General features: G+C 37.8%; 1 protein-coding gene across 2 annotated transcripts in view; it reads right to left on the minus strand.

Moving 5' to 3' along the window:
• Positions 1-24,033, minus strand: part of WDFY3 (WD repeat and FYVE domain containing 3) — a 316,638-nt gene that overhangs the window by 230,928 nt on the left and 61,677 nt on the right. For both annotated transcript variants that reach the window (XM_036763543.1, XM_036763542.1), the window contains one exon: positions 5,759-5,882. In XM_036763543.1, the coding sequence (XP_036619438.1) occupies positions 5,759-5,882 (124 nt within the window). The remainder of the gene's footprint in view (positions 1-5,758; positions 5,883-24,033) is intronic.

Genomic DNA, 24,033 nt, shown 5'->3' on the forward strand with positions numbered 1-24,033 from the left:
TTGAGACATGAGACCTTTATTCAAGAAACAGTCTATAAAAATTGTTTTTGCAATTTTCTGCTTTCCTTCTAAACTTAGCTACATTGGTTTTATTTGTACCAAAACCCTTTTTAATTTAGTGTAATCAAAATTATTCATTTTGCATCTCACAACGCTCTCTCTCTTGTTTATTCATAAATTCTTCTACAATAATTCTCTAAGTGTGATAGGTAATATGTTCCATGTTCTTCTAATTTTCTTATGTTATCTCCCTTTATGTTTAGGTCATATATCCATTTCAACCTTATCTAGGTAAATAAACAGTCTAAGTTATTGGTCTATAGTTTCTACCAGACTGCTTTCTACTTTTCCCAACAATTTTTACCAAACAGTGAACTCTTATCCCAAAAGCATAATCTTTATGTTTGTCAAATACAAGGTTACTATAATCATTTACCACTGTGCATTGTATGTTTACTCTGTTCCACTAATCCACCTTTCTATTTCTTAACAAGTACTAAATAGTTTAGATAATTATCACCTTATAATACAGTTTAGATCTGGTACTACTAGATCTCCTTCCTTTACATTCTTTTTTCATTAACTTCTTTGATATCTTGACCTTTTGTTTTTCCAAATGAATTTTATTATTTTTATTTATTATTTTGTTTATTATTTTTCTAGGTCAACTTTTGGTAATTTAATTGGAATGCAATTAAGTAGATTAGGTACACATGTCATTTTTATTAAATTAGCTCATCCCACCCATGAACAATTAATATTTCACCAATTATTTAATACTGACTTTATTTGTATAAAAAGTGTTTTATAATTATGTTCGTGCAGTTCCTGGGTGTGTCTTGGCAAGAATATGTTTAAATGCTTTATGCTATCTATGGTTATTTTAAATGGGATATCTCTTACTATCTCTTCTTGCAGGGTTTTGTTGGTAACATATATGAATGCTAATGATTTATATGGGTTTATTTTATATCCTGCTACTTTGCTAAAATTACTCATTGTTTCAACTAGCTTTTCAGTTGAATCTTTAGGATTTTCAAAGTATATCATCATATCATCTGCAAAGAGAGATAATTTTATTACTCCATTGCCCATTCTGGTTCCTTCAATTTCCTTTTTTTCTCTTATTGCTATTGCTAGCATTTCTAATAAAATATTGAATAATAGTGGGAATAATAAGCATCCTTCTTTTAACTTCTGATCTTACAAATAATGGTTGCTGATGGCTTTATGTAAATGCTTCTTATCATTAAGAAAAATCCATTTATACCTATGTTTTCATATGTTTTTAATAGAAATGAGAGTTGTATTTCGTCAAAAGTTTTTTCTACATCTATTGGTATAATTATATGGTTCTTGTTACCTTTACTATTAATATAATCAACTATGTTAATAGTTTTCCTTAAATTAAAACATCAGCACAGTGTCTAGCACATAGTAGGAGATTAATAAATTGTTACTCACTGATCACCAGTGGAAGAAATGATGAGTGGCCCTATTGAGGGCACTTAGCACCTTAGAGATCCTTAGTCCAAACTCCCCTCCCTATATACGAGGAAACCAGCACCAAATGTTGTGGAAAAATCTGCCCACATTCACAGTGCTGGTAAGTAGCAGAAGGTGAGCATTCATACACAGGTCCTCTGACTATGTCTAATGCTCTTCTGATTATGCAATGCTGTTCAATTGCAGTTTAAAAAGCTATACGGCACAGTTATACTTTTAAAAGACTACACTCTGGAAGGGAGTGGGTGTGTACGTGCATGTGTGTGCACATGCACGCATATGGAAAATTATTTGTACTGGGCTGAAACCAGTTCTCAGTTTATTTTAGTATTTTAGTAGTTTTAGTATTTTAGCCTTTTGATCCTGGTCAAGTCATTAAACCTTGCAGTGCCCCCAAGCAACATTAAGACTATTAAATTGCAGAGAAATTTCAGTTTATTGGCGGAGGAAATTTCTCACTACACTCTCTACACGAATTAAAGCATAGGTTCAATCCTGCCCACTCTTCCTTCCACCACCAATTACATACACAAATACATACATACATACACACACACGTACATACAAAAAAAAGACAAGTAATATTTTGGGAAAGATAATAATTTCCTATTATTTTCCTGGGTTTTTTTTTAGCAGTTCCAAGAAGAATAATTATCATTCAAAATTTTTAAATGGAGGGTAATTCTTAGAAAAATACAGAGAATCTCAGAATATATAATCTGTCACCTTTCCTCCAATCTATTTGCTTAAAATTAAAGTTGTTCTTCAGTTGTTTTTCAGTCATGTCTGACTCTTCATGATCCCATTTAGGGTTTTCTTGGAAAGGATACTGGAGTGGTTTGCCATTTCCTTCTCCAACTCGTTTTACAGATTGAGGAACTGGGCCAAACAGGGTTAAGTGACTTGCCAGGGTCACATAGCTAGTAAGTATCTGATGCCAGATTTGAACTTAAGAACGGTCTTCCTGACTCCAGGACTGGTACTCTATCCACTGAGCCACCTAGTTATCCAAAAAAATTAAAGTAATACGATATTACTACCCAGTTCTTGAAATAGGGCAAGATAAGGAAGGATGTACTCCTACTTTATTTCAAGAGAGCCTGAAACCATTTCTTTCAGTGAACTTGCCTAAAAATTTTCTGTGATTATACTCAGCTTAGATCTTTGACAATCTCACTTTTTTCTCCCCTCATTTAAAACATACTTATAAATAAGATGAAAATTATACAGTTCTCTAAAGTTGAATAAAGAAATAAAGCAGACAGCCTCACCACACTTTATGAAATGAGGGAAATGTGATTGTCCAAGGTGAAGATAAAAGAATCATGAATCTCCTGGTTCTGTGTTCCAAAAACTAAAGTTTTATTTGTGTGTGCTATCCTCTGTGTTCATGAATTAAAGAAAAAAAAGAAGCATACGTAGGACGTAGTGAATTTTTCACTATAGCAAGAATCTGCATATTTTGACAGAATTCATTCTTTCTCACTCTCAGTCAGCAAACACAATAATAGTTTTTGACTTATCCTGTCATCTCTGTTCTGAATTAACCTGCTTCATCTAAATATTGGTATTTTTGTGCTTTAAGTTGAAACAGAAGTTGAGTATCCATTCTTTCTGGTTTCCTGGATCATGATAACAGAAATCATACTTTCTCTCTGGTCTAGCAAGTTCCACCAGAGACTAATGTAATGTGATATGCCCACTAGGCATTCAGAAAACATTTTAATCATTGCTTTGGCCTTGCATCCCCTTTAGACAACCTTCATGCTTACTGGCCTATAGACATTTATTTGTATATACATACTTATACACAGACACACACACACACAGACACACACACACACACACACACACACACACACATATATATATATATATACACATATATGTATGTATGTATGTGTATATAGGTATATATACACATACATATATATGTATACACACATATATGTATACGTATGTATACATACATATATATCCATATACATAAGTATATAGCTATACTACACATTATCTATACACATACCTATATACAGGCATATAAAATCAGTTCTGCTATAATGCACATTTCAAAAATGTGAATTTGTTACAAGATTGTTACAATCAAGCTTCTGCATGATTTTTTTTTCCTTGAGAAAGATCAAGAATGCAAGAAGTTATACCACTTTACAATAACTCAAACATCCACTCCAGCGTCCACTTTCAGAAGCACATTTCATGTTTTCGTCAAAGTGAAGTATCATATTTATTATGTATCTTCTCATGCTGGAGGAAGCTGTGGGCAGAGAATGGCTGGTCTACACCACTCCCACCCTCATCTGCCACAGTCTATGAAGCTTAAGGGGAAGACGAGGTTGATATTTATTGTAGTATTTATGTATTTTTTTTAACCATTTAACATGTATAAAACTGTGTTACCATTTTTATGACTTCCCATCTTTTTTTAAAAAATGTGTCACTAAATTATTGAATGTTGTGTCTCTAACCTCATTTTCCCCATAAGCTCTGTGGTTTTTATTTCATAATATTGCATAGAGCAGTATTTGAGGGGGAACACATTCACATTATAAGAGAAACGCCTGTATATATAGATGTGTGCACACCTATATACACATACATACATATACATATGGGCACACACACACACCACACACATACACACACACAGTGCACAGATACAGTACAGTGTCTAGCACATAATAAGCATTTAATAAGTGTGCAGAAATTAATTATGTAGACAAAACACACTTGACAAAATACGAAATAGTAAGTAAAGCTGGAAAAACTTGGCAGAAAACCAACAGGAAAAAACCAAGATATTCTGTTTGCCTCAAAGGTAAAGACATGAACTGAACAAATTTAGCTCATTTCTTATGATAAAGTGAGATGTGAGAGCAGCTCCTATAGTTATAACCTAAAGCTTACATCATCTGAATCATAGACTAACCTAATATAATATATAGTATAACCTAGTAATATAACATAATATGATATGTGATGATATATAATATGATATGATATGATATGATGCGATATAAATATAATGTGAATAATATAACTATCACATCATATCATATCAATAATATAAAATTCAGAAGAATATTTCTTCTAGCCAGGTAGATACATTTGGCAGTATACTATACGTGATTGAAGAGGCAAGAAACCACCTAAAATTAGATAAGAGCTCAATTACAAGAAAAGCTAGAAGAAGAAAAAAACACTCAAATTTATCCAATATGAAGAAAATTTACCTTGATCTTTAACAAAAACAAACATTACAACAAAAAGGAAAAAGTCAAAAGGCCAAAAGAATTTCCAGTTTTCCCAGAGGGTTAAAAGTTGCCACAGTAAATTAAGGACATACTACTTTTGACTATATAAAAATAATATTCATAAAAATTTGCTATATGCTCCTCAGGGAAATGGACGTTTCCCTTCCATTTCTGTCTTTTTATTCTCAGCCACTAACTAGTGCAATGCAAGGCATATATCAGGTATTTAATAAATGCTTATTCATTTATATGACTACTTGATAAACCATATATTACTTACATTGGTAATATGACCCATTTCCTAATGTCCTTCCTAAAGGGAAATAACCAAACCCTCAATGAAAGAATATCTCTTGTAATAATTTTCAAAGGTAGCAACACACATCTAAAAACCTATAAAATTATTTCGTATAATCACTATTTTATGGGGTTTTTTTAAAGGTGGAAATAAAAAATCCAACATAGTTCTTATTTGATATTTACTCTTTTCCTCAGTGTTTGCTTATTTGGTTAGCAAGTATAACTAGGAGCAATGTAATTAATGACTAAGATTGGGGAAAGTCAAGAAAGCAAATTCTGAAGGTGAAAAGAGAAAGCTAGTCAGAGATACCCAAGAGTCACAATGGCAGCATCTAAGCATGTCAAGAGTAAGTAGAGAGAAGAGAAAGACTCTTGACTGTAAAACAAGATAATGGAAATGAAAGGAGACCTATTATTTAAATCCTTGGTCTACATACAGGCACATAATAAAAAACTAAGTTCACTTAATATAAAAGAACTTAGCACTAATATTAGGTTGCTATTTGATTCATTAACATTTGATAAAGGGTGGGGAGGGGGAAGACTGAGGATTTAGAAAAATATTGTTAACTAAAATTACCTGGAAAATATTCATTTATTTTATTTCAATTATTTTCACAGAGAATAATAAACTTTTATTCATTTATATAACCCAATTAATTTGTGGGGATTTATGATACCTGTAGATTTATTTGATGCTCGCCTTCGAATTTCAGTCACCATTAGACGTGAAACTTGGGTTGTAAACTGTAGAAGATCAGAAAATTTTTCTGTCATTGTATTTGGTGGAGCATTTCCAAAAACCTGCAAATGACAAAACATGATTTTAAATAAAACAGTTCTCTCTATTGCATTTATTTTTCCATGTATTTTATAAAATACAATATTAAAACCAGAAAGTATACTTATATTAGATCAAAATGGGAGTTATCAAAATGAATTTTTTTCACCTATTGAAAGATTGTGAATTTATTTCATTCAGCTATAGAAAACAGAGATGTTGTTTGATGGAGAAAATATGAAGATTTCATAGAAGTTATTAGGGTTCTCTGAAGATAAACAATCATATCATCTGGGAACCAACAGTGATTTATCTCTTTGGTGAATCCAGAGATAGATATAGAGATTAAGGAAACTGGAGGATTTCGATGTCCACCTCATATGAAGTTTCAGGTTCTAAGTAACTCAGAGAATGAGCAAATCAAAAAAGGACAAAGGGAGATGAGGTAAACCTACGTGTACAAAGTAGACTACAAAATTAAATTTGGAAAGCAATGAATTCCTGATAAAGCTGAAATTATGTTCTATTTAAGAAAGAGTATTGACAAAAGGAAACCTAGAATACTTTAGTAAAGAACGATTAATGAGCAAAGACAAAACATTTTTCGATATTACATAAAATACCACGCTATAAATTCTCTAGGTTCCAAGCAAATTCTTGAAGGCAAAGGACTGATGTTACCATCTAGCAATGACTCATGTCCCTCTGTCTCTGAGCACTTTGTTTGGCCCCACATGATCTTATCTCTCATCTGTCAAACACTCCCTTGGCATCAAAGTGATCTCACCCAATCCTATTGAGGAATCCTGGGTAAGTAGAGGCAGGGCTGTATTGGGAGTCAGATTAGAATCCGGATTCTAGCACTTAACTGGCTAGCGAGGTATGGGTCAGAAATGCACAAACTGAGCCTCATTTTCCTCATCAGTAAATTGGGGATAATAACATTTGTAATACAAGGGTGTGGGGAGGCTCAAATGAAACAATGTTTGTAAATAATGTGCTCTGCAAGTCCTAAAGAAGAAAAACTTATTTTTGAAGAGTGCTGGATTTGATATTAGCAGAACTGGAAAATTTGGTTTTGACATCCAATGTTATAACTACTACTTTGAACAAGTCTCTCTAGGGCTTCTTTTCTATAACTCTAAAATGAGGTGACCTCTACATTGTTTTTGAAGCACCTAATACAATGCCCTGCACTTTCTGCAAAGGCAATGATATGCATAAGATCTTGAAGTGAGTGAACCCAAGTAGACCAAGATGTAGACTTTTAAAACATACCCCAGCTAGAAAATTGGTAACGGTTTCTAGTCATATTCAGTCAGCCTCCTAACTAATGTCCCTAATATGAGTCATCCTCTTCTATACCACACCCTTCCTCTAATTCCTAAAAAGACTGTCTTGGAGGAGCTGTCCAGATCCATGGTCCATGCCACCTTTAGTGACTGTCCATCATCTATAGAAGAACACAAACATTTTGGCTAGCATTTAAGGTTTCTGCCTTACCAACTTAAATTCACATTATTCCTTTTCATATTGGAATTCATGAATTGGCTCTTCTTCAATATTGTTCTGCCTGCTCTTAAGAATTTGTGCAAGCAAATACCAGATTAGTGGCTGCATCAAAAAACTAAGTTCCCATTGTGATTTTAATAGAACTTCAATGTTAAAGAAAAAGTTATTTGTAAATTTAAGCTGTGTTCATGTTTACAGAATATATGTTTGTGTTCATTTGCCAGTATAGGAGAGTATAATGTTTTACACTGTGGAGGGTAATTAATAATTGAGGAAACAATCTGAGCATAAGTGATTTATTGGCTAGGCAGTCAGAATGAATGGGTCACTGGACTCCCCAGTCAGTCCAAAGATCCTGAGTAACAGAGTAAAGCATATTTTTATGCACAAAAAAACAATTAATCAAATAAGTCCAATTAATTATAATAAAAACAATTAACCAGGATAAAAGCCAGAATATAAAATTAGGTAATCTAATTTCTAGTTGGAGGAAAGATTAGAGGCTTTCCAAGTTGGGAAGGGAAAAGGGTAAGTTTCAGTCGCCTTTCAGGGTCTTATATTCATAAAATGAAGGATGCTGATTAATTGCATCCACCTGCATGTACAAAACAATAGATGGCTTATATAGTCTAGTTTCCCATGGATGAATAACAGAAAAAAAACAAAAGGGAGAATACATATGGCAGCACAAGATGGGGTCAGTGTTTGTGAGAAAGAATCTGACTCGACTTCCTGATTCTCATCCTAAACTGACTATGTTTTGTACATGGTCTTCATTTTATCTTATGAACACCATTAGTAGATTCTCTGACTATTGTCCTTTACAAAATACAATGGAGGTATTTGATTAAAAAAAAAAGTGTGCTGTATTCATTCTTAAAAATGACAAATTCAAAATTTGTATATTTCAAAGTATATGTATATTATCTACTGGCCCAATTTTGTTAATCTCTCAATCCAAGAGAAATAGCTTACTAAAAAATGAGAAATTATAAATCAAAATGTGTTGGCTTATTGTGTCATTTTTATGCATCTTAACAATAAATATAACGATTTTGCAGGTCAAAAAAACCATGCAAGTAATTGCCCAGGCATGAAATGTGTTCCTTCTCTGTCAAAATCTTTTTCTTCTTCAAGAATTTATTCAGGCCTCCATGAAGCCCTCCCTGATTCACCCAGTTGATTCACCCTTCTCAAGTTTTCTCAGAGGACTATTTCCATCTCTCCTTTGCCGCTGTCATATTTTGCTTTGTGTTATTTCTAGCTGCGTCTAGGTCTGTGTTACACTTATTTGAATTCTGGTCACATTTTCACCTCCTTCCCAGAGTAGAACATAAGCTCACTGAGGTTAGGTACTGAGTTATTTTTTGCCATTGTATTATTGGTACCACACTTTACATAGAGTAAATTCTTGGGATTATAGATAGAAGCCCATCTAAGTCCATTTAGGACATGAGTCAACAAGTCAGCAAACATTTATTAAGGCCCTATTATGTGCCAGGCACTATGCTAAGCACTGCAGATACAAAGAAAGGCAAAAGAAGCCCCAGGCCCCTAAGGGTGCAGAGTTTAATGTGGAAGACAACATGCAAACAACTATGTACAAGTAAGATATACACAGGGTAAACCAGAGATAATCAATTGAGAAAAGGCACTAGTATTAAGGGGGATCCAGATAAACTTCTTCTAGAAAGTAAGACTTTAAGAAAATGAGGAAAGACAGGAAATGGAGATGAGGAGGGAGAGAATTCCAAGGATGGGAAACAGTGAAAATACACAGAGTAGGGACACGGTATGTCTTATTGGAAGAAAAGAAATGAGGCAAGTGTTACTGCATCACAGAAATATGGGGTGGTGCAGAAGAAGGGGGCAAATAAGAAAGTAAGAAGACAGGAAAGGTAGGAATGAATAAGGGCTCTGACAGCCAAAGAGAGAATTTCATATTTGATCCAGGAGATAAGGAAGTCAGCGAAGTTAACTGAATATGGGGCTAACATGGCCAAGGCTATCCTATGCTTTAGGAAGATCAATTTTACAGCCAAAGGGAGAGATGTGAGTCAGGGAAGCCAATCAGCAGGCTAGTGCAATGGGCCCAAGAAAGAAAAGATGAAAGAGAGGCCTGTGCCAGTGTGGGAGCAGTGTCAGAGAAGAGAAGGGGGAGTGGACTAGAGATGCCATAAAAGTCGACTTGCTAGAACTTGACAACAAACACCTAGATTGCAAATCTAAGTGACTGGGACAAAGATGGCGCCCTCTACAGTAATACGAAAGTAATAGGAAAGAATGGGAGAATACTCGTGGGAGAGTGAGAAAAGAGGAGAGAATAAGCCTTTATAGAGTGCCTGATGTGTGCCAAGCTCTGTGCTAAGCACCTTATAAATATGGTCTCATTCGGTCCTCACGACAGCACTAGTAGGTTGATGCTGTTATTATCCCCATTTTAGAGTTGAGGAAATTGATGCAGTATTTGACGCACTAAGTTTAAGATGTCTGCAAGATATACAGTTAGAAATGCCCAAGAGGTATTTGGAGATCCAACTGTGAAGGTCATCTAAAAATGACTAGCACAGAAATAAGAAAAATTACAGGAGCTGACAAGATCAATCATCCAGTGAAACAGTATAGAGACAGAAGAGAGCTCAGGACAGAGCTGTGAAGGGTACCCACCATGTGTGGGAATGGCTGGGAAGAAGGCTAAATAAAGCAGACCAAACAGGAGCAGTTCAACAGGTAAAAGAACCAGTATGGAGTAGTGTCATAAACACCTAGCACTATCAAGGAGAAAAAGGTAGTTGGTCTACAGTATCAAAGGCAGCAGACAGGTCACAAAAGATGAGAATTGAGAAAAGGCTACCAGATTTGGACAGAGTAGTTGCAGTTGGGTTAGGAATTGATTGTGTGGAGGGGGGCGGAGCCAAGATGGCAGCTGGAAAGCAGGGACTAGCGTGAGCTCCCCACCGAACTCCTCCAAAAACCTATAAAAAATGGCTCTGAACCAATTCTAGAACTGCAGAACCTACAAAATAGCAGAGGGAAGCAGGGCTCCAGCCCAGGACAGCCTGGATGGTCTCTAGGTGAGGTCTATCCCCCACAGAGCTGGGAGCGGAGCAGAGCCCAACATGAGCAGTGCAGACCAATCAGACCAGGAGCCAGGCGGAGTGGGCCGTAGTGCCCTGAATCAGTGAGCTGCAGCAGTTACCAGACTTCTCAACCCACAAACACCAAAGACAACAGAGAAGGTTAGTGGGAAAAGCTGCTGGGGACAGAGTTTATAAAGGAGTTTGCAGTTCAGCCACCACCCTGGGGGCAGAGGAGGCGGGGCAGCTACAGAACTACAGCTGCAGTTGCTTCCAGCCCCAGGCCCACCTGGTGGGAGGAATTAAGTGGCAGATCAGAGCAGGAGTGAAGAGCCTGCTGAAGATCTAAGTCCAGTCCAGGTTGGAGGTTCTTGGGGAAGGAGGAGTGCTGGTGTGGCAGAGCTGGCACATCCCCGCCAGGCTTGGAACATAGTTCTCTTAACTCTACAAGAAGTCATACCCCACTGAAAAACTCAAGGGTCAAGTTAGTTGGCTGGGAATATGACCAGGCAGCAAAAACACACTCAGATTCAGTCTCAGACTCTGGAATCTTTCTTTGGTGACAAAGAAGACCAAAACATACAGCCTAAAGAAGTCAACAAAGTCAAAGACCCTACATCAAAAGCCTCCAAGAAAAACATCAACTGATCTCAGGCCATGGAAGAGCTCAAAAAGGATTTGGAAAAGCAAGTTAGAGAAGTAGAAGAAAAATTGGGAAGAGAAATGAGAAGGATGCAAGAAAACCATGAAAAACAAGTCAATGACTTGCTAAAGGAGACCCAAAAAAAGTACTGAAAAATATACTGAAGAAAACAATACCTTAAAAAATAGACTAACTCAAATGGCAAAAGAGCTCCAAAAAGCCAATGAGGAGAAGAATGCCTTGAAAGGCAGAATTAACCAAATGGAAAAGGAGGTCCAAAAGACCACTGAAGAAAATACTACCTTAAAAATTAGGTTGGAGCAAGCAGAAGCTAGTGACTTGATGAGAAATCAAGATATTATAAAACAGAACCAAAGGAATGAAAAAATGGAAGACAATGTGAAATATCTCATTGGAAAAACCACTGACCTGATAAATAGATCCAGGAGAGAGAATTTAAAAATTACCGGACTACTTGAAAACCATGATCAAAAAAAGAGCCTAGATATCATCTTTCAAGAAATTATCAAGGAGAGCTGCCTTGATATTCTAGAGCCACAGGGCAAAATAGAAATTGAAAGAATCCACCGATCGCCTCCTCAAATAGATCCCAAAAAGAAATCTCCTAGGAATATTGTCGCCAAATTCCAGAGCTCCCAGATCAAGGAGAAAATATTGCAAGCAGCCAGAAAGAAACAATTTGAGTATTGTGGAAACACAATCAGAATAACCTAAGATCTGGCAGCTTCTACATTAAAAGATCGAAGGGCTTGGAATACGATATTCTGGAGGTCAATGGAGCTAGGATTAAAACCAAGAATCACCTACCCAGCAAAACTGAGTATCATGCTCCAAGGCAAAATATGGACTTTCAATAAAATAGAGGACTTTCATGCTTTCTCAGTGAAAAGACCAGAGCTGAATAGAAAATTTGACTTTCAAACACAAGAATCAAGAGAAGCATAAAAAGAACCAGGGAAGCTAGAAGCCTTGTTGGAGTCTGGCTGCTGAATGTGGCCAAACTGTTGAGACAGACTTCAGATGGAGACCTGATCTGGGAGCTGCAGAAAACACCACCCAAGACAGAATCAGAGTATCCAGAGAGGCAGCAGCAGCAGCTGGAGCTGTGAAGTGGGGGTGATAGTTATTCCAGAGGAAAGCAGGGAACTTTTAATGAAATTTTACCCCTTTTGTGAAATCCTAAAGCATATCCACTATGTTCTAGACTATAAGTAAGTGTGAAACATGAGTTTGTAGGTATCATACTGAACCCTGAGAGAAAAGAGACTTAACAGAACAGAGCTATTTTTTGGCCTGCTGTGCCCTTACCTTCTCTAATAATCCATTTCCTTGTTTAATTCTTCATTAGCTTCAGTGCCAGCAGGGAAACAGGACTCTAAAGTTCTAAATGCTTATGCCCTTGGTGGCAGCTGAGCCATAAGGATAATCTACAGCAAAGGTGTCAGAATGTTTGCAGGATGTAATTGAGAAATGGTTAACAAAATAAAAATATAATAGAACAGAAAAAAAAAAAAAGGAATTTATTTTGTGACGTGGGAGTCACTGGCACAGAATCACCCAGCATGGTGTCCCAACATCAGAGAAGGTGATGTGCTCTATGAGCAAAGCAGAATTGAAACACCTCAAAGGAAACGTAGAATGCCCAAGTTTAGAATATCCACCCCAAATGTGCACACTGACTATTTGTGCCTGACCTGTGGTAGAGCATTCCAAGCTCATCACTGATCAGCCACAGTCAGACACACTGAAACTTGACTCTAGCATAGTGATGTCATTTTGGTCCTCTTTGAGAATGAAGGACAACAACCAACCAACCAACCAGTTGCAATTGGATAAGGTTAGAAGTCAAACTGTAGAATGAAGAAGAGGGTTAAAGGAAATGGAAGCATCAACTACAGACAGCCTTCGCAAAGAGGATAGCCAAGAAAGGGAAGAGAAATTTTGGATGACAGCTGCCAGGGAAGAACAAACAAAGTGAGGGTTTTTTGAGGATAGGGGGAGCCATGAGCTTGTTTGCAGGCAGCAGGGAAGCAGCCAGCAGCAGGGAGATATTGATGTTTAGTGAGAGAGTGGGGGTGATTGAGGAATCAATCTGCTGGAGAAATCATGATTAGAACAGGATCACTTGTACATTAAGAGGGGTCTCCCTTGGCAAGGAGTAGGGCCACCTGTTCCTGGGAGACTGAATAAAAGGAGAAAGTCGAAGAAGGCATCTGAGTGATATGAGATGAGGAAGAAGAGGGAAGAGGGGGCCCTCTGCAAATGACCTCAATTTTCACAGCTGTGAGGCAGGGGAAATCACTGAAGTTTGAGAAGGGATGAAAAGGTCTGGAAAAGCTGCTCTGGTGAGTAGGATAGTAAAACAATTATGGAGGTACGGAAGGATTATCTTGGCATAGTGAGAGCCAAGTTGAGATTTTATAACATAAATTTCCAGTGGAAAAAGCAGTTTTGTGATTTTCCTCCAACTCTGTTCAGCAGTATGTGAGTAGAAGCAAAAGTAATAGATGGGAGGAGCAATCCAAGGCTGAGGCTTTGCAGGCAAGATCTTTTTCAGGATAAAGAAGCAAGGGACTATGGAAGACAGCTGAAAACTGAACTGATTAATCAAGCGGTCAAGATTGAAATGGGAGGAAAACATAGACAGTGTAGAGGTGACAGCCTGGGAAAGAAGTGAGGGGTAGAGAGACTAGAAATCACAGGGAGGAGGCAGAACAGGGATAATGGCTGCAAGGAAGAAGGAGCAGTAAAATGACAACAAGTTATGATTAGATAAATTTCATAGTTCATGAACATGGAAAAGGAAAATATGTGGGTGATGGCAAGAGCAAGGGTATGACCCTCTATGCGTGTGGCCGAGGTGGCATGAAACGGGTCATGGGAAATGAACAAATTGAAGAAGTCTGAGAGAGTAGTAGGACAGCTGTAGAATCCACTAGGACAAGAGTTGGGGAGAACAGAAGGATTGTGAGCTAGACTTTATGAGTTGAGACTCATTAAAAGAGGAAGGAGAATGTCCTAGAGATCGGTAGATGACAGCCAACAGAATCTTGATATTGTGGTAATTATGGATTGAATGAAACTCGGAGGAACAGAGGTTACTGAGTGATAGAGAGAGGGGGGAAAAGCCTAAAAGTGGAAAGAGGGAGCAAGAAGTATTCCAACTCCTTGGTATTCAGGGAACCAGGTCTCCATGAGAGCCAGAAGATGAAAAGAGTGGAAAAGGAAAAGATTTAAGATGAAACTAAGTCTGTTACTTTGGAGCAGGCATCAAGAGCATAAGAGAAAAGGGAGATAACTGTAGAGTAGGGGTACTGAAATAAGAGCTCAGGGGGTCCAGGAATGGAGTCTGAATGACAACCAAGGGTTCAGAACCACTGGAATGGGAAGACTGAATAGGAGTAAAGTAGAAGTTACTAGGAAGGGGTGAAAGTATCCACCTGGCCCCAGGTTGAGGAGATGCAAGCAGTGTGGTAAAGTGCAATGGAATGGCATTTCTCTCCTTCCCAACCAGGCAGACTCAGGGAGGCAACCCATCAAGAAAGCACAATGGAGCAGAGTCTTTCCTTCTCAGGCTGGGAGATGATTGGTGGGAGCTTGATGGAATCTCATTTCTTTCCCACATACACACCCATGCTCCCTCAAACACTCATGGCTCACACTTCTTCCACTTTTTATTCCCAGGCTTGACTCCCTTACCCCATCTCAACCACACAAAAAGAGATTCATACCCTTGATCTTGACATCACACAAATGATCCAATTTCCTTATCCAATCCCAAGCCATCATCATTTCACATCACCCTCTGCCTTGAAACAGAAAACTCTGGTCTTCCTTCTCAGCATGCCCTCCAGTTACTTGACTCCTTGGCTCTTTCCCAGGCTATCACCCCTACGCTTAGCTTAGGAAACAATGTAATGGCCCCCAAAGTCCCCAGGGTTCACTCCTCTTTTGCTTAGGAAGCCTATTTTAAACAAACAATTCTAAATTCAGTCAAGATCATACTAAGCCCCCAGTTAGGAAAAGTCCTACCAGAGGCAGAGATAGAACTGTCTTGCTAATCTTTGCATTTCTACATATCCCAGGTCTCTCTGTGGTTGAAGCAAAATTCAGTTTATCAGAATCACTTGGGTAATGAATCAGCAAATTATACCATAGTATCTTTGGACAGAAAGGCACCAGGAGGGCAAGCTGAGGAAGAAGCAGACCTTTTCTAGGGATAGACTTCCCTCCATCCAGGTATTCTGCTCTTGGAAATCCAATAATGTTCCTCAAGCTCTACCATCTCTGCCCCAGCTCTGTCTTTCCTTTGCTCCTCTGAGATGAGGTGGAAGGGCCAAGCTTGCTCCAGCCTCCATACTCCCAGACCCCTAGGATCTTGTCTCTCCTCCAGTTGAGATAGCTTTCTTCCTTTTCTACAAACTCTTTAGGCTGTGATCCAGTCCTGTGCACAAGGGACTCATTCAAGGAAGTATGCAGACCCTTCACACTCACGTCTGTTAGTTTGGTTCAATCAAAAAGTATTCTTGTTTAGCAAAAGGTAATTACTTTTGAGTGGTGGTAAAAATCACTGGAGTCCCATCCTGGCAAAGATTAGATAATTTTAACTGAATCCTCAGTTGATGCTTTTTGCTATATGGTGTCAATCTTTGGAAGAAGGGGAACTGGTAGAAAATGCAAATTAAACTGAACTAGCTGGCTGGGATTTCCCAGTCAGGGATTTCTTCTTTCTTGCATGATGAAAGACTGGAGGGGGTACAGAGCTTTATGAACTATATTGATGAGGTTAGGGAACCATGTGTTTTTAGGGGTGCTCAAGACCCCAAAATACCAACATGCCGGGTCCTGCTTAAACGAGTTTGACTCAAACCTTCTCACAGCCAAAGAAAAACAGAGTTTATTACAGATTCATCATAATGGGTTGTCTTAAGAAATCCCTCCCTTTGTGACCCTTGTTTTGACAAGCGGGCCAGATTCCATCTGAGGTAGATTGAATCTGAGCACCTTCATGAAGGCAAGATGAAACTTATATACAGAAAGATTGAGGGAGGGATCTAGGGTGGTCCTGGGGTGATGGGAGGAGGGGTTAGGGAGGGTCTTGAGGAAGAGTTTGATGGGACTGGAATGAGGTCAGACCCCAAGAACCAAGAGAATGGGATTAAGGGTGGGAAGTAGCTGAAGGCTACCTGGAGACGGCATTGGGCTAGGCTAGTTTAAGGATAACAGATTTGGGCATAGACACTTTGACAGGATCAAGGGTGGAAACTAGACAGACCATGGAGGGCTAGGTTAGGTTGAGAGTTACCTAGCGTAACTATATACCTTAGTGGTTCCATCCTCCTCCCACCACTGACTTTCACCCTCACTGGTGGAGTTCAGGCTCACAATCTCATGAAAAATCTAACCCAGAAACAAGGAAGTGAAAAACATCTTTTTCCTTATTTGGTGAGGCTCATGCTGAGGTGGTAGTGGGGAGGAAGTAGGTCCAGCTACTCTAAGTTCCAGATTCCTACGGGTCAGGTGATTCGAAACTTAGGCCTAGCTGACAATCAGAAGCCCTGAGCTATGCTGAAAAATCCCCATCCCCATTCATCCCACTCAACTTCACAGAAAGGCCAAGATCCAAATTCCATGAGAAGGCTTTACCATCCCACTCAGTGTGAGGATGGGCTGGAGGGGGAAGAGACTTGCAGCACTAAGACTAATTAGGAGGCTACTGCAATAATCTAAGGGGAGAGCTGATGGAAGACTGAATACAGGTAGGAGCTGGGAGAGATTCAACTATAAGAATGTTGGGGATAGAAATGACAAGGTCTGGCAACTCACTGCATATGGGAAATGAAGAAGAATGATGAATAGAAAACAATGCTGGAGACTTGGAACACTAAGAGGGTGTTGGTGGTCTCAACAGCAACAGGAAAGTTTGGGAGATGGCTGGGCTTGGTGGTGTGGAAAGGGAAGAGAATGAATTCTGCTTGGGAATTTGGGGGATGAGATGCCTCCAGAAAGTTCAATTTGAAATCTCCAATGGGCAAGTGATTATGGTACACTGAAACTGGAGAGAGATTAGGATTAAATATATACATGCATAGAGATGATAGTTAAACTCATGAGTTGATGAGGTCACCAAGAGAGAGAATATAAAAAGAGAAAAGGCCCCAGAGCAGAACCTTTTAAATGATGAGCCATCAAAAGAGAGCAAAAAGCAATAATGAGACAAACCAGGCAATAGTATCACAACGACCCAGAGAGGAGAGGGTGGTCAACAGCTCCAAACACACAAAGAAAGAGGGGAGGGAGAAATGATAATTAGATTTGGGATTCTGTGTAACCATGATTAAAGGAGTTGCAGTTGAGTGATAAGATAAGAAACAAGAATGCAGAGTCAATGAGAGATGGGAAGGCAGTGAATTTAGACTAAAGGGGGAAAAGATACATAGGATGATACCCTGAAGAGACAGAAGGATCCAATGAATGTGTTGGGTTTTTTTTTTAAGGATGGGTAAGATCTGGGCATGTCTGATGGCAAAAGGGAAGGAAGGAACAAGCTAGTAAGAAGCCAAAGACTAATCAAAATATGGGATCAAGTTATGTAGAAGGGCTGACCTTGGCAAGGAGAAGGACACTCTAGAGAAAAAGAGAGTGTGAGGGATCGTATCAAAAGTTTTGAAATTAAGAGACTCAGAGAAGAGCATCTGTGGGGAACAAGATTGGGAATCGATTAGTGGAGACAGTGCTGGACCTCTAGTCAGGAAAACCTGAGTCCACATCTGTACTCGGATGAACCAGCTGTCTGAGCCCAGGCAAGCAATTTAACCTGTTTGCCTCAGTGTCCCATGTGTAAAATGGGAGTAACAATAGTGCCTACCTCCCAGGGTGGTTGCAAGATTCAACTAAGGTATAACATCGTAAAGTACTTTGGAAACCTTAAAGCCCTATAAATGCTAGCTGTTATTATTGCCTTGTGAATTTTTATTTTTGCTTTGTACGATAGCATGATTACGATCCCCGTTTTATCAGATTCAACTGATCAGTTTTGTCCCAGCCTCTCATTTGGATTCTATCTATGCTTTTGATTTTTAAATTTATATTTATTCTTATTCAATCTATTGGATTTTGTCCAATCCTATTTCATTTTAAAGAACTATTTATTTAGTCTGGGCACATTTAAAGTTATGTATTGTATTTTCTTTATTTGCCTAGGTTTTTTATTAGGATTTTTTTTGCGTTACTGTTCACTCTCTTTTTTTTAAAGTCAATACTTTTTCATTGTGATTACATTGGCCTAATCTACTTTGATGCAGCCCTATGCCCACAAACTTTTTCTCCCCCTCACTCTTCCTCTCCTCTCTCTGTTATCAATTCTTTCCCCAGTTTTGGAGTTTTAATTAACTTACTGATTTTTTTTCTTCAATTTATCTAATTATCTCATTCTTATCTTTTATCCCTTTATTATTCTCTCTCATTTAAAATCTGCTCTCCTGTTCTCCTGTACTAACCTATTTTGTTTATGTGTTTTTCCTTTTTCCACATCTTTTTTCTAAGAAACTGCAAATTTATAAATATCAAGCTTGGCTCCAAAATAGAAATATGAGAAGACACCTTCTCCCACCACTCCAAAAGAGAAATGCAGAGCGGGGGAGGTTCAAGTGTGCAGAATGTTTCATCAGATTTGTTCAATGTGCTGAATGGTTTTACAAGCCTTTTTCCTATTCTTCCTCATGTCTTTCTTTGTTACAAGGGACGGCACCCTGGCAGTGGGGTCTAGGAGGGAAATGCAGACTATGGAGAAACAAAAGATAACAATAAACATCGCTATTTTTAAAAAAAGAACAAACCACATAAAAAAGGATTGCCTTGTTAAAGTGAGGACACAGTAGTAGTTTAATAACATGAATCTATCATATACCTAGTCAGCATGGTTGATTTCCTTCAGCTCCTTTCCACTGGGTATATATTCATTAAGGCAAAATATTATCCTATAATAATAATCTGACCTATTCAGAATTTCTTCTCATCCTTTTCATAATTCAGCCAATCTTACCTCTCTATAGCAAACCAGGAACTATAAGTAAGTAAAATAGACCTCTTGGGAGTCAAAAGAGAAAACACAAAGTTCTACCACAGGCCAGGACCTGGGGCCCAGATCCAGAAAGTAATTCATATTACTTATGTTCATATTCCCTAACACACCTAATTACGTAAAAGCAAAGGTCACAAATATCTAGGATCATTTAAAATTAGAGGAAATTGCACTAAATGTCTCAATAAGACTTCAAGGTATCATTGTATTACAGCCAAGTATGATAATTACTACTCAAAACAATCCTGAATCATCAACAATTACTTATGCTTAGAAAAATTTCTATTCAAAATAGTTAAAATAAAAATTTGGTTATTTAAGCTCTCACTTATCCACTGAGAAAATACAATTATCTTAAACAACTTATTCTTCAATGCCAATAGATAACATAAGTTTTACCAATGTTCCCTTCCAAACAACCTAAACATAATGCCTCAAATTGAATTCTGGAGTGACAATGCCAACGAAAAATCAGAGTGAGACATTGTTCTAGCCCAAGACAACTTAGGGGGTGAGAAGGAGAGATCTTTAACATAGCAGTGTAAACTGGCCTGAAGCAACTTTGGGAGCTCTCAGGCCAGAGATGGTAAGAGACCCTAGCAACAGAAAAGAAGGAGATTATGTGACCCCTGTGCAAGCACTAGATGCAGACACTGTTGGGTAGCTCCAGTGCTTATATACACTTCTGGATCACAGATCAATGTAGAGAAGAACACTTTCAAGGTAGAGAAGGATAAGGGAGCAAGGGCCCTGAGAAGGAATATCGCTTTCGGTCAAAAGGGATCAGGGACCCTGAGAAGCAGAATCAATTCTGGTTCCAAGGGATCAGGAGCCATTCCTGGGTAAGCCTCAGAGTGCAGACCAGATCTCTCTCCAAATTGTACCTCCTTAGAAGTGCCAAAAATTTCCAATCCCCCAGAACTAGCTCTGGAAACAGCAGTGTGAAAAAGCCTGAAGCTTAGGATAGTGTCCTTCCCTCCCCCCATGCCAGGAAAAAGAGCCCAGGGGGATAGGAAAAAGAGGAGATGCTGATAAAAGGGAAGATGGATAAATAAAGGCAGTGGTAAGAAGCAAAACAGATTTGAGAGGAAGGGGGATAAAAAAAAGAGAGAGAAGGATGAACAAAAGAAAATAATATAGACGGAAATGTACAGTTAGTAATCATAACTGCAAATGTGAATGGGATGAATTAACCCATAAAATGGAAGCAGATAGCAAAAATGGATTAGAAACCAGAATACAACAATATGTTGTTTACAAGAAACAAATTTGGAACAGAAAGACCCACAGAGAGTTAAAATAAGAGGCTGGTGCAGAATTTATTATGCTTCAGCTGAAGTAAAAAAGACAGGTAGCAAACATGATCTCATAGAAAGCAAAACCAAAAACAGACCTAATTAAAAGAGATAAGCAAGGAAACCACACCTTGCTAAAAGGCACCACAGACAATTAAGTAAGATCAATACTAAACATGTATGCACTAAATGACAAAGTATACAGATTCTTAAAGGAAAAGTTAAATGAATTCCAACAGGAACCAGAGAGTAAAACTATACTAGTGGGAGACCTCAAATTTCCCCTTTCAGAGTTAGATAAATCTAACTATACAATAAATGAGAAACACATTAAAGAGAAGAAAAGAAAAATTTTCTGAACAAAAATGAATGGAAATAGAAAGTTCTTTTTCTCAGCTGTACATGGTACCTTCACAAAAACTGACCATGTATTATGACATTAAAAACCTCACAAATACAGAAAAGTAGAAACGATAAATGTACCTTTTAAAGATGACAATCAAAAAAATTATATTCAATAAAGGGATGTGGAAGCACAGATTAAAAATTAATTGGAAATTAAAAGATCTAATCCTAAAGAATGAGTATCAAAGAACAAATCAAAGAAACAAAGTCTCAAAAATGAAAAGGGTGAATTAACCACCAATGAAGATGAAATTAAAGTAATTATTAGGACCTATTTTCCCCAATATTAAAAAAATCCTGATATTCTAATAGAAATGGATGAAAGTTTGCATCCCTAGATTAACATAGAATACTTAAGTAACCCTATCTTAGAAAAAGAAATTAAACAAGCCATAAATGAGCTCCCTAAGAAAAAATCTCCAGGACCATATGGATTTACAAGTGAATTCTACCAAACAATTAAGGAACAATCCCCAAACTATCTGAAAAAAAAAAGAGACAAATAAGGCCTACCAAATTCCTTTTATGACACAAATATGTTTTTGATACCTAAACCAGGGAGAGTAAAAACAGAGAAAGAAAACTATAAACCAACCTTCTTAATGAATATTCATGCAAAAATGTTAAATAAAATGCTAGCAACAATATGCCACAAAGGTCATACACTATGACCGGGTGAGATTTATATTAACAATGCAGGGCTGGTTCAATATTAGGAAAACCAGAAGCATAACTCACCATATCATTAATTTCTACCAGATTTAGATCGAGTTTTCTTGATAGTTCTTACAAAATAGTCAAGAATCAATAAATATTTATTAAGCACCTTATATGTGCCAGGCAATGTTAAGCACTGCAGATACAAAGTAAGAAAGAGGAAGATAGTCCTTGTTCTCAAAATGTTTACTATCTAATAAGGGAAAGACAATACATACAAATGGAAGTTGTAAAAGGTGGGGGAGTGAATAACCTAGGGTGTCCATAGTCAAAAAATCAAGCACAGAAGCCAATGGGAAATGAAAAGTTGACTGGAAATTCTGAGCTCTCTATAAAGTGAGGCTTTAGGAGGACTTTTTTGTTCCACCTTCCAACCTCCAATCAGAGGGGGGAGGCAGCTGAGGATACAGAGCTGTTGATAAGATTTCTGGTGAGGAGCTTATCCTTGGAGGAAGAATGATGTTCCTGGAGTTGAAACCAAGCAGAGCTGGTGGGCAGTAAGGACTAAACTATAGTCTAGAAATGAAGTTAAATGAAGGACTAGACGGCAGGACTAGACTGTGTAAATCATGGGAAGGAGTAATATCTAAGAAAGCTGGAGAAACAGGAAAGGTTTAGACTTTGAAGAGTTTTTAATGCTTAAAAGCAAGATTTACATTTGATCCTAGAGGTGCTAGGGAACTACGGGGGTTTGTAAAACAGATGGGATGGGGGTAGGGTGACCTGATCAGACCTATGCTTCAGTAACATCATTTGCCATCATTAGGGAGGACAGAGTGGTAAGGGAAGAATCCTGAGGCAAGGAGACCAATTATAAGGCAAGAACAAACTCAGTGCCAGGGGAAAAGATGGAGATATATAAAAAGGAAAAATCCAGCAATGCATTAGTGTGTACCAAAGCACAATTTGGGAAATTCCCAAAGCTGACAGTGAGTTGCCACCAACTTACCAATGCAGTTAGGGAATTCCTTTGATAAACAATTGCACCATGATAGTTCTTTACTAAGTTATTTATGTCTTGAATTTTATCAAACGCTGGGTTATTGAGTTTAATTATTTCTTAGTCTCCCTTGTTTAGTCTGTTCCACTGATCTACTTTTCTATTTTCAAAGCAGTATGAAATAGTTTTGCTGCTGTGTAATACAGTTTGAGGTCTGAAAGTGCTATCCCTCTTTCATTTCTCTTAATAGTTTAGATCTTTTGTTCCTCTAAATAAAATTTGTTATTCTACTGAATTCTGTAAACTTTTATACTTTGATATAGCATTAAACTAGTGAATTTACTTTGGTGGTAGTGTTCTTTTTATCATATTGGCATGGCCCAACCATGAACAACTGAATATTCTTTTAGTTCTTTAAGTTGTTCTTTATTTCTTTCTTTTAAATAAGGTTTTATTGAAGTCTTTTTTCATACTTATTATGTACTAGGAACTGTGCTAAATGCTGGAGAGATAAATACAAGCAAAAGGAAAGATATTCCTTTACCTCAAGCAATTTACACTCTAATGGGGGAAGACACCACATAAAAGGGAGCAGAGTCATAAGCAGAGCTGGAAGAGGAATGAAGAGAGTGGGGCTCAAAAATGGAGGTTCTGAGAGGAATGCACCAATGCAAGAAGGGTATGCAGGGATAGAAGATGTTCCAGTGTAAGAAGGCCATAAGAGTTGACAGAACTTCAAGAATGAGAGGTGGCTAATACACAGGGGCAAAATCAAAAGTATCAGAAGCAGAGCCAAGGGAGGAATAAAGGATACCCAGCCTGGACCCTTCCTCAACTGGAGCTTCTTAGAGAAACTCACCAGTAAGAGAAAGAAGCAGAAGGGCTAAAAAAACTTCCAGGAACTTCTCTCCTCCAGAAGAAAAGCAGGTCATATACCATAGCTATGGGTGGGAGACTGTATTCTTAACCAAACAAGGGTTAGAAGCAAATACTAAAGATAAAATAGATAATTTTGATTATGTGAAGCTAAAAAGCTTCTGCATGAACAAAACGATGCATTTAGGATTAAGTAGGGAAGAGCTAAAATGGAAAAAAAATCTGTTATCAAATTTCTCAAATAAGAATTAATATCCAAGACATATAAACAATTAACAGGCAATATGTAAGACCAAAAGTCATTCCCAAATAGGTAAATGGTCAAAGAAATAAACAGTTCTCAAAAGAAGAATGGCAAACTTTTAACAACTATAGAAAAGAACAGTGCAAATCATCCTAAGAGAAATGCATACTAGGTCTGTATCCCTAAAGAGATAAAACAAAAAGGAAAAGGACCTGTATGTGCGAAAATATTTATAGCAGCTCTTTTCTGGGGGTAAATAATTAGAAATTGAGGGGATGCTCATCAATTGGAGAATGGCTGAACAATGTGGTAAGTGATGATGATGGAGCATTATTAAACTATGAGAAATGATGAGCAGGAT

The sequence above is a fragment of the Trichosurus vulpecula genome, chromosome 6, assembly GCF_011100635.1.
Source record: "Trichosurus vulpecula isolate mTriVul1 chromosome 6, mTriVul1.pri, whole genome shotgun sequence".
Taxonomy (NCBI): Eukaryota; Metazoa; Chordata; class Mammalia; order Diprotodontia; family Phalangeridae; genus Trichosurus; species Trichosurus vulpecula.